Raw genomic sequence first — 11,998 nt, forward strand, 5'->3', positions numbered from 1 at the left:
GCCAGAGAGTAGGTGCTGTGCAGGTAAACCTCACTCCCCTGATCTCGAGAGACGCACTAGCAACTGACGCTAGTGGCTGCAGTCTTAGTCTTAGTGTTAGTGCATCCGCCTCCCATTACGGGGACCCGGGTTCGAGACCCACTCGGAACGAGAACGAGGTGTGGCGGTGAGGACCCGGGAGAGAGGAGTTACATTGGTGCCGTGACCCTGATGGGAGTGAAGTTTAGGGGGGTGAGTGTAACGGAGGCCAGAGAGTAGGTGCTGTGCAGGTAAACCTCACTCCCCTGATCTCGAGAGATGCACTAGCGACTGCCTCCTTGTTAGTACGTCCCCCTCCCATGCCGGAGACCCATTCGGAACAAGAACGAGGTGTGGCGGTGAGGACCCGGGAGAGAGGGGTTACACCTCCAAGAGAGTAATGATGGAACGATCTCCCTTATGTGTCTGATCTTAACATCCTGACCACTGAGAGAGGATATAATTGAATTACTCAAACGGAAGTGTTATTTGGATGTGCTTGCTCGCGGAGTAAATGAGCGGGCCTCATTATTTCTCGAGAGGATCGTCTTTGTGGTGCTCGTGCGCAAAGGTAGATGTCCTGAGTACGCACTTCACTGACTCCGTCCATGCACACTTCCGGTCCTCTCGCTATCAACACCAAACTGACAAAAGATAATGAACTTGAATTACTGAGGTGTAAAGATTTGAGATAAACTGGATGTACCCTAAGAATAATACTCATGGACTATAGGCTATTATATTATCTCAAAAATGCATACTTGTTGAAATCAGCACATTAGAATGCTTTTAGTAGAATCATGTGACACTGAAGACTGTAGCTATTGTCGAATTATATTTGAAAATAGATTCAAATTAAAAAAGCTACTGTTTTAAATTATAATAATATTTTACATTATGCATATACAGAGTAGATTATTTAGAAATTGTAGTCCGTTACTGAATTCAAATGACATGACAAAAATTGTAGTCAGTAACATAATCCATTACATTACACATTTTAGGTAATGTAATGAGGCTAATTTTTTTTATTACTTATGAGTCGTTTATCACATTGATTTAAATAGGATAATCTTGTACCATATTGATATAAAAATACAAAGAGTAAGTAAATATATTCCAGTGCATTAAACATTACGTTATACGTCAAGGTTTCCCAAACTGGGGTTCGTAAAAGAACTGCAGGGGGTTTGTCAGTTTATTGAAAAGCTAATATTTAATTAAATCCTAAAAAAATTTTAAATTAAAATAAGTAATTTTAAAATAACATCAATCAAAATCAAACACTTAGGCCTACTAAAAAAAAAGTTGAATTGTTTACCTGCATGTCAGGTGACCATTAACCAACAGAGAACTGTGAACATTCAAATGTGATAGTTAATTATTAAAATATGTATTTTAAAATCTCAGGGTACTTCATATAAACGTATTAGGTGAAAGATGGCCAGAATGTACTTCTTTACATGCAAATAAGAATCATGTCAATTTGTGAATTTTAAAATTGTGCATCCTTTGTGTAAATGTCCACAAAACGGGAAGACTTTCTGAATGTATATAAGTGGCAGGCTATTTTAAAAAGGAACATTTAAAAGATAAAAAGAGGAATTAGGGAGAATCAATAAATTATGGATAATTTAATACCATTGTGTGAATAATATGTAATCATGTAATCAATAAAAAAAAGTGACTGTAGTCTGATTACGAGTATTTTAAAATGTATTTTAATCTAATTACAGGTACTTAATTTTTGGAATCTGATTACATAATCCAGGTTACATGTAATCAGCTACTACATAGCTCTGAGCATATATTATATTATAATATACTTATATTAATGCTAATTATGCATAATAATGCATAATAAATCACATTCAATTTTGAAGTTGGTAGGCTGATGATGTGAAGATATGTTGTTGTTGTTGTTTTTTACTATTGTTTATTTCGCCAGTATTTTATTTAGATTTTTTTTTTTAATTCTTAATATTAAATACTGATACTTGTAATTTTGAAAAAAAAAAAAAATCATGTAATCAATAAAAAAAAGTGACTGTAGTCTGATTACGAGTATTTTAAAATGTATTTTAATCTAATTACAGGTACTTAATTTTTGGAATCTGATTACATAATCCAGGTTACATGTAATCAGCTACTACATAGCTCTGAGCATATATTATATTATAATATACTCATATTAATGCTAATTATGCATAATAATGCATAATAAATCACATTCAATTTTGAAGTTGGTAGGCTGATGATGTGATGATATGTTGTTGTTGTTTTTTACTATTGTTTATTTCGCCAGTATTTTATTTAGAATTTTTTTTTTTATTCTTAATATTAAATACTGATACTTGTAATTTTGAAGAAAAAAAAACACACAAAAAAACAGCTTGTATATACACTGTTTCACGTAGAGTTTACTCCAGAGATCAAGCCTGTGTGGATAATAAATGACATGCGATGATGATGTTGGTAGGGTGGTGATGTGTTGTTGTGGTCCAGGGTGGCTGTGGGGGAAGGGACAGAGTTGAATGGCCCGACGGGCCTCCCACCCCTCGCCCTACTCACTAGAGATTGACAAAAGTGTGGGAGTTGCTGGGTGTTGTAGTTCTATTGTTGAGCTAATGCGTGCATTTATTAAAACTGACCTCAGGTTTGCGAAAACAAACATATTTACTTGAGTGTCAGAGTATATTGACAGAGCTCGCCTTAATCTGTTCGCATATTTATAAAAAAACACACAAAAAAACAGCTTGTATATACACTGTTTCACGTAGAGTTTACTCCAGAGATCAAGCCTGTGTGGATAATAAATGACATGCGATGATGATGTTGGTAGGGTGGTGATGTGTTGTTGTGGTCCAGGGTGGCTGTGGGGGAAGGGACAGAGTTGAATGGCCCGACGGGCCTCCCACCCCTCGCACTACTCACTAGAGATTGACAAAAGTGTGGGAGTTGCTGGGTGTTGTAGTTCTATTGTTGAGCTAATGCGTGCATTTATTAAAACTGACCTCAGGTTTGCGAAAACAAACATATTTACTTGAGTGTCAGAGTATATTGACAGAGCTCGCCTTAATCTGTTCGCATATTTATCGGTGATTATAAGAATTTGTTTCCCATCTACAAGCGCGAAAGAACTACAAGTTCCAAATGCTGTCTGCGCGTGCGCAGTAGGCCCGGACGTGTGGATCTGATAGCCATGAATGGGGTAGTGGAGACGCGGGTCTGTGGATTTTACCCAGATGCTAAAATTAATGTTTGCACCTCAATGGAGTTACTTTTATCATAACTTTCAACACAAATACACTCGACTGCTTTAAATGCTTCACGCGAGACTATCTCGTCCGGCATAACACTTAGCGCTTTTGTGCTCATCGCTTGGCTCGAAGCAAATCACGTTACGTTTGTGTTCTCCTATTAAACATGCCGAGGAACAACAAGACCTCGCTGATCCAGAAGATAGCGAGCCAGGCTTGTGTGACCTTCCAAAGCTGCCCTACCTCTGCCATTGGGGATAAGAAGTCGTTTTTAGAGCGGCAGGCAGAGTTGGTAACCCTGCTATCCGACATCAGTGCTGCGGATCTGAGGATTGCGCCACCGAAGAAAGTCTCCATATCCTCCTCACAGTCCTCAGCAGTTCCTCCAGTCACATACATGTACATCTGTGAGACTGATGTCTTCAGCATGGGAGTGTTTGTGCTTAAATCTGGGGCTTCCATCCCTCTGCATGACCATCCCGGGATGAATGGCATGCTGAAGGTCCTGTATGGCAAGGTCAATATAAGGTGTTATGACAAGTTGGATACATCTGCTGGTGAGAGTGACACTGAGAGGCAGTTTGATCCACCGCTGTTGCCTTTCCAGGGGGATGATGTGAGGAGAGCCGTGCTCAGGTCCTCAGGACAGTTTTCTCATCAGAGTGGCCCTTGCATCTTGACCCCTCTCAAAGACAACCTGCATGAGATTGATGCAGTGGACGGGCCGGCTGCGTTTCTTGATATACTGGCACCACCGTATGACCCTGACAACGGGAGAGATTGTCACTACTACAAAGTTTTACAAACTGCTGGCAAAAAGTCGGAGCAGAGCGGTGAAGACGAAACCTGGCTTTTCGAGATCCCCCAGCCGGAAGATTTCTGGTGTGGGGGCGAGCCGTACCCCGGTCCTGAAGTTTCGGTGTAGAGAGATGAACACTGGAATGGCCTGTGATCTGGACTTATTTTTACTCATATGTGTAAAAATTTGTTTTGTTTTGTTTTTTTCTTGGGACTTCAAATGTCACTACATGATTTTCAAATATGTACATCAATGTGTGGCCTTGCTTGTGGATAATGAATGTATACATGCTTGAAAGGCATTTACTCTTGTATAAGTGCACACTATATATTACTATACTTGTATTTAATTTTTTTTTTTTTTTTAAGAAAACCATACAAACACTCATTCTTATGCACTGTTTATATTTTTACCTTTAAAGTACAATTCAAATTTTTCAATTTGACTTGGTCTTGTATTTAAAAAATCATTTTGTGTGCATTCATGTGCAAGGCTATTCTTTAATTATTCACTTTTTTTTTTTTGGAGTTTGTATTTATTGATTCAGTCTTCTGCATTTTTTTGTTATAATACTTTTTATGAAGTATTTATAAATACGTTCAAAAACTATAAGTATACATTTTATTATAATATATTCAACATGTATGAATATGTTAGAATATAAGTTTATAAAAACATACTAATACAAGACATTAATAAGGTAGGTTAATTTATAAGTGTTTAAACACTGCTTTTGAGCATTTGCTATTGATTTTATATAATGATGTGCTTTAAGGATTTATCCTTCGTAGCTGTTGTTATCCACTGCGTATGAGAAACATTAAGTGAGGAGAGGACTGTTGGAAGCTAAAGATTCTTATCTTCTCGTCTTTAACGTGTGTATAATTTGCGTTTCGTATTTTTGTTATCACTAACAATAACCATTCTGCTGATTTCTAATAGGCTGTGTCGCATACTGGAGTGAAATCTGTTGAAAAGTCAGACTTTCACTGTGAATGTTTACAGACTTCTTTATGTCTAATGTGGCGTCATGTTTCCCACACATTGGTAAATATATGTCTGTAACATTAACGTAGGAGGCAGCCTAAAAGTAATAACATAATTTAATCAAATTAATTCTTAGATCATTTTTTTAGACACTGTGCAGGTTAGACGTCCTGTATCCCTACAGATTTTTGTTTATAGACCTGGATATGAGCTGAACAGTAATTAAGTCCTCTATTAAGCTCAGTTTATCTTCAGTGCAGATTTTTGTCTGTAAAGTTAAATTGATTATATATATATATATATATATATATCTCAGTTAGCACATATTTAGATCTATAATTAGTCTGAAAGAGCACGTAAACAATCGATCATTCTAAGTTAACATCCATCTCTCAATCTTAGAATAGAGAGCATATGTGCTGTTTTTAGATTGCCATGAATACAATATTAGTAATTTCATTACTTTGCTCTCATTAATTCTTTTAATTATTCACTATTTAGTTTTTAAGCCACTTATCAACAGTGTTGGGGAAAGTTACTTTTAAAAGTAATGCAGTACAATATTGCGTTACTCCATAAAAAAGTAAGTAATTCCGTTACTTAGTTACTTTTTATGGAAAGTAATGCGTTACGTTACTTTTGCGCTACTTTTTAAATCTGGACAGGGCTTGCTTGTTTGTTTTTAATATTAAAAAGTTATATTTTTGGCAAATATAAAAGCCTTTTCACACCAAATGTGAAATGAATGCGCCTCAGGCTGAAGGGAAAGTATATTTACGTCCGGAGAGCTGTCAATCAATACATTGAAAAAAAAAAGTAACTTGCATTACTTGTCTGAAAAAGTAACTCAGATATTCTCTTGTAAATTAAAAAGTAATGCGTTACTTTACTAGTTACTTGAAGAAAGTAATCTGATTACGTAACTCGAGTTACTTGTAATATGTTACCCCCCAACACTGCTTATCAAACATTTTCAGTTCCAATCCAAAAATGTATGTGCCAAATTTATGTATTGCTTGATGTAAATATGGGGTTGTCCCGCTCTGAATGCGGGGGTTGGTATAAACCTTCAACCACACAAAACCAAAGATTCATACAGTGCCACACAATTATTTGTCATTTTTTCGATGTTGTTTCTCAATTTTCACACCACAGACACTGTAAAGAGTGGTCATAACAGTGTCAAATCAGTGAATTTATGATCACAAAGTGAGTCATTTTTGTTCACCTGAAAGTTTTAATAATTGTTCCCTTTACACTTACCCTTCTTTGATTATTCATGATTCCCCCCAAAACGTTTTGCCCTATATTGAACATTACAGACTGAATATTCGCACCCTTTGTGCATTTGTAAACAACACAGTGTGTAGGTGCTGGCCCTTAAGAGGCCAAGAGTCAGAGCTCAGTGATGCCCAAACGGGAATGTCCCTGCAAGTCTACTTCACTTTTTCCTTTTACACCTTCTTTTTTTTATAATGAAAATCAGTTAAACAACAGAAGTTCACAATCCATGTGTTGTTTATTATTTTCATGTTGACAAAGTAGGACATTATTGACCTGCGTTAGTCACTTCATAACAAATACATTTATATCAATCCGAACAAACCACAGAACAAACGGCAAGTCGCTATGAGTTCAGCTATATATACACAATCCTTGTTTTAAGCACGAATGCAACACTTTTGACACGAAACGGTTTGTACAAAAATATATCTTCAAAAACTTTCATATTAAAGGATCATGTACAATTGAAGTCAAGCCTCCGGGTGTCTGTACAAGATGAACGGACGAAAGGCACGACGATGGGAGAAAATAGTGACACATTTGAAAGTTTAGTCTGTTTAAATTAACTTTGTTAAACGTAACAACTCCACTTTCCACCTTTTATCTAAGACCCAAGTCTCCCGCGTGCTATCTAAGGTTATCTTTAATTAAATTAATCGGCCTAGAATATTCAAACAAAGTGCGTTTGGTCAGTCAGCATGCGACTGAGGCAAAAAGAAAACGAACATATCGCACCACCTTTCAAAGTGCGCGCCATATTGTGTCCATATACCATTTGGCACTGTGGTTTGATTTCACTTTTTATCAGCCCACCCGGTTTTAATATATCACGAATGGTGCATTATTATTGTCGTCATATTGCCTACATAGTGTTGGATATTGCACGGTCCAGCTGAAAGTCTACTGGCTTGAACTGGACGAGCAGATGCCCGTGGCGACGCCGCGCTCCGAGCTGGACACTCCGGAGGACGACGAGGATGATTTCCTCTCCTTCTGTCGCAGGTGGATTTTGGTGTGTCTCTTTCTTTCGTCGCTCCGCGCGAACTTTCTCCCGCAAAAGTCGCAGGCGAACGGCTTCTCGCCGGTGTGCGTGCGGATGTGGGTCGTCAGGTGGTCGCTGCGACTAAAGTTCCTCATGCATATCCGACACTGGAAGGGTTTGTGGCCGGTGTGGATGCGGATGTGTCTGGTGAGCTCGTCGGACCGGGAGAAGCGCCTGTCGCAGCCCTCCGCGGGGCAGGGGTAGGGCCGCTCGTGCACGGGGGTCTTGCTGGGTCTGTTGGGGTATTTCCTCGGGCGCAGGATGGGCCTGAGGGGTAAGTTCTGCGGGCTGTAGGCTGTGGGTAGCCGGGGCCCGTCAGGCATCGGTCCCCCCAGCGTGAAGTTCCTGATAGTGTTCAGGGGGGTCAACGGAGGCGGGACTCTAAATGAGTCCAGCGGGCACGAGAACGGTTTGCGGTCGGGCATCGACTGCATGTCCCTCTGGCACGGCGGCTGGAAAAAGCCGGCGTAGTCCGGGATGATGGGGAACAGCCCGGAGTCCGTGCTTGGCTTTGGGGAGGAGTAGGATGGCGGAGGATAGGAGATCGGGCAGGTGGAGGTGGAGAAGAACGCGGATGGGTCTTGGTACACCTCCCCGCATCCAGAGTAGGGCGGTGGGGGCGAGTAGATGTGCTCCATGTCCGCATGGTTCTGCGCCATGGTGCAGCTGAGGGTGCTGGAGAAGTGGCTGGGGGAGACTGAGGAGGCAGGTGACGAGGATGCTGAGGATGGCTGGGTCATGCCCAGGATCCCCGCGCTCACGATGTTGATCACGCCCTCAGGGTTCCAGTTTCCTGGGTACTGGGAGTCGATGGAAAACTTTCCCATATAGGTGAAAGTTTGGTTGCGAGGGCCAGCTGGTTGCGCGAAGCTGTTGGAATAGGTCAAGTCGAGGGAGCGCTTCTCCGTGCTCATATCCCCGCTAATCAAGCCATCTGCAAAAATACACATAAAAGCAAGGTTTAGGTACACATGAAAGAAGGCTGTCTTGTGGATCATGCAACTATTGGATGCAGCGCGCGTAGCTTTTACGCACGCTGGCCACCGTAAAACCATCGGTAGTTATAAGATCAACACTAGGCAACTTCTTTTCTGAAGTAGTCAAAGAACTTTGGTTTCACTTTAAATGCGTTTACAGTTCTAGCAGGTTTGGTTTTTCTGCAAAGTAGCCACACTTTTTCATTCCCACTGAAAACCCTCAGCTGCGAGCGATGGATAAACACAGAGCACGTGAGGATGGAAGCGCGCAGCATTCTTACCTCCCGAGTTGATCTGCTCGTAATGTCCTCCTAAATCACCGTTTGGAAATATAGTCACGGAGGCTGGCAGTGATGTGGCAATCTCGTCCACTGAGTAGAGGCTTTCGGAAAGAGGGTGCACGAAGCCACCAAGGGTTACAGGGGCTTTCTCCAAAGTTTTAGCTGTCATCGTGAAGTCCTAAGAAGCACTCGTTCAGATGTTCACAAAATGTTTTGTGCCAGTGCGAACGCGCGCTCAAAACGTACGTGACATGTGGATAGCTGTCAGTGAGTTTAGCGTTCACTATGATGCCATCTGACGGCTCTGTGTTGTTGAATGACAGATCCTTGTGGAGCTGCTAGTGGTAGTATGTATTTATGGCGAGCCTATCAATGTGCCGTTACGTCACTGACCATTTAAGGACTGGATGGCAAAAGAGAAGTAGCGCTGCGCGATCTGATTGGTTACAGACCTTGCGACGCGTCGAGGTAACACTTGTCAATGGAGAATCCTTTCTGTGCAGCCGCTCATGCATAAAAACCAATGTGCTGGGAGGAAAAAAGAGCAACGTTATATTGCTTGTTATATGAAAATATTTGTAGATAACAATAACAAAAAATAAAGGCACGCGTTTGTTAAAATATATTAAAGCCAAAGAGGAGGGGAAAACTAACGTTTTGATACAACGCATCACTCTCAATCAGGAATTCCGGTTCATTATCACGCCATAAATGGTTTTATCCGGTAAACATCTACACCCCTTCGTCCATTTATGGAGCATATTCCGGAAATTGAGTATCGGAAACTCTCGAGTGTTGCCGAGCAAAGAGACGCGCCTCAACCAGCATCAGAAAACCACAATCAGATGAGAGCCACAATCACGGAATTTCTACCTTTGCTTCAATGGCACAGTCGGAAAGTGTGCTGCCTCTATTTGAATAGACCCCGTGTTTTTGGAAAGAGGGAAACGTTTTTAGTAACTGCATTCTATAATTAGAATGTTGCTGGAAAGTAGATTTATTTATGTGCGATTCTAAAAATTGAAACCAAAAATGATTTGATTTATTTTTGTTTTGTTGTCTTCCGACGGTTTGCTGTGTTGATAATGCATTAATGGTGCAGAAGATCAAAAATAAAATAAAAAAACATCATATAGCCGCACGTGAATTTCTGGCTCAGCAAAATTTGTTCACTTTGTTTTTCATGTTATAGCCTAGACCTGAACAATTGAATGTACTTCAATTAATTCGACTCTCCTCTTGCTCCAAAACCCGAGGGCAAGAAACTAAAACTTTCCAAATGTAAATGCCTGTATACGTAAATAGACATGCTTTCCGCTATGAGGTTTAAATATGCGACTAAATAAAAAAGATGATAGAAGTGAATTCCCCCCGTGGGTTTAGAAACTGCTCTTAGTAAGACATACGGGGGAGGAGGGAGATGAGGTCGGAATTTGAGCCAATGATTTTAGTCTATTACAGAATCAATTCATATTAAATAGGCTACATGTTCAGAATATGTACAGCTTTTATTTGAGTGATTGAGCTTCCTCTATAATGCTATAGCCTATACTTTAGCTAATGGATAAATCATCTGTATTGTATTTATTTACCAGCCTTACGTCTACAATGACCTTTAGTACAGTGGTTCCCAACACTGGTCCTGGAGGCACCCCAACACAGCACGTTTTGCATGTCTCCTTAATAAAACACACCTGATTCAGGTCATCAGCTCATTAGTAGAGACTCCAAGACCTGAAATTGGTGTGTCAGAGAAAGAAGACATGCAAAATGTGCAGTGCTGGGGTGCCTCAAGGACCAGGGTTGGGAACCATTGCTTTAGAAGACTGCGACTTAGGCTATTTGGGATATATGAGGTGGATTAACCAGATGGCACACAATTATAATTCATTTTATAATCTTCCAAGTTTAAGTTCGCACGCCTTGCTTTTGCCTCGAAGAAATCCACGTAACATCAAAGCAGAAATCACTTATTACACATTTTTTCACAGTTCAATAAGTCGCTGGCGCGGCGCGCTCGATGAATTGAAGTCCTTGCGCGGACTCCGTGTCTCAGTCACACGCCAGTGGTTAATAGCTGCTAGTCAAGTCACTTCTCGACTTCTGTCTGAGTTATGACTGTTGGAATGATCGATCTATGTGTGTTTTCAGGGCATATATGTTAATCTCTGGAAAAACTCTTCCATTGAACTTCCCACACATCATGCAGACGGCCGGTATGACTGTGCGTATGGGCGCATATAAGCATTCTGACAGCGTTCACACTAGGCTACATATAAAACACTTCGGTATTATCAGAAGCAAGCCTCAATTCTCCCAAATAAAAAGGACACAAATATTAGCACACATCCATTTCGATTTCCTCACGTGCTTAATCCTGATTGCGTTTTGCAAACATTTCAAAAATGAAATGCCTGATGGGATTACAAATGAATATAATTGTGCACTGCTGTTTTGTCAAGAGATTTGAATAGGACTGTAGCCTACGTAAATTGGTGAGGGAGTTTTATTGTGTAAATAAGCTCTGTTTAAATTTACATCAAGTATGTATTCATTTAAAATGTTGTTAAACTAATAAATAATAGCCTATATTATAGGCTACTTATATATATATATGCGCATAGATTTACAGTTTTACGCGACCTGCGTGGGTTATGTCATATAATTTGGACAGGGGGCAGTATATGTCCCTTTACTGCAGACTGACACATCAAAACGCTTTATTGAAGATATAGGGAAAAACTCTTTTTACATTGTTACTCTGTTAGATGAATAACTGATATGTATGCCAAATAACCTCATTAGCATATAGTTATCTCTTCAAGTAGCCTATAGTAAGGGAAAAAACATAATGGACTCTGCAGGAGTCTATAACTTGCCCATTCATCTTATAACTGCAGGGGAAAATTCAATAATTGATTTTGTAAAAGCAAACAAGATATATAAAAAAAAAAATTATAAAGCAGTATTTCGATTGTAAATTATTTTTGAAGTAGACAAAAAGATCCAAAGGGTTTCACTATCTTGAAATCAAACTAGAGTGTGATTTTGTACAGTATCATTACATTTGGCATTTTCAATCATGCTAACATTGCAGAAGTAATTTTTTCCCCTGCTCATTTTCACTGGAAATGTGTCACATAGGCCTACTTTAACTATTAAGTCCACTGATATATTTCATAATATATCATATATAATCACACACTGCATTCTCTGCAATCAGTTTTGCAATCCCCATTATAAAAAGGAAGCATTTCATTTTGCTATTGCTTCACACCAGAGATGGTTTGACACCAGTGATAATTGTAATATAAAAAATAAAAAAAATCAACAGGGAAAAAGGTTTTTTA

At 39.7% G+C, this 11,998-nt stretch overlaps 2 protein-coding genes across 2 annotated transcripts; one reads left to right on the forward strand and one right to left on the reverse strand.

Annotated features, from left to right (window-relative positions):
- Window positions 1–3,201: 3,201 nt before the first annotated feature.
- LOC107593521 (2-aminoethanethiol dioxygenase-like) lies at window positions 3,202–4,446 on the forward strand. The gene has a single exon (XM_016283261.1). The coding sequence runs from the start codon at window positions 3,445–3,447 to the stop codon at window positions 4,201–4,203; it is 759 nt and encodes a 252-aa protein (XP_016138747.1). The 5' UTR covers window positions 3,202–3,444; the 3' UTR covers window positions 4,204–4,446.
- Window positions 4,447–6,581: 2,135 nt separating this feature from the next.
- egr2b (early growth response 2b) lies at window positions 6,582–8,959 on the reverse strand. Its single transcript, XM_016283262.1, has 2 exons — window positions 8,649–8,959; window positions 6,582–8,324 (listed from the first exon to the last, which is right to left on the reverse strand). Exons 1-2 carry the CDS (start codon window positions 8,815–8,817, stop codon window positions 7,249–7,251), a joined length of 1,245 nt encoding a protein of 414 aa, XP_016138748.1. The 5' UTR covers window positions 8,818–8,959; the 3' UTR covers window positions 6,582–7,248.
- Between the last annotated feature and the right edge of the window lie 3,039 nt (window positions 8,960–11,998).

The sequence above is a fragment of the Sinocyclocheilus grahami genome, unplaced genomic scaffold, assembly GCF_001515645.1.
Source record: "Sinocyclocheilus grahami isolate Dianchi unplaced genomic scaffold, SAMN03320097.WGS_v1.1 scaffold172.1, whole genome shotgun sequence".
In the NCBI taxonomy this organism is placed as follows: Eukaryota; Metazoa; Chordata; class Actinopteri; order Cypriniformes; family Cyprinidae; genus Sinocyclocheilus; species Sinocyclocheilus grahami.

Excerpts from the sequence above, each read along its gene's own strand:
- LOC107593521 (XM_016283261.1), top strand. The coding sequence starts at position 3,445 with ATGCCGAGGAACAACAAGACCTCGCTGATCCAGAAGATAGCGAGCCAG.
- egr2b (XM_016283262.1), bottom strand. The coding sequence starts at position 8,817 with ATGACAGCTAAAACTTTGGAGAAAGCCCCTGTAACCCTTGGTGGCTTC. Across the intron at positions 8,325-8,648 it reads CGAGCAGATCAACTCGGGAG|ATGGCTTGATTAGCGGGGAT; the intron begins GTAAGAATGCTG and ends GTATTTTTGCAG.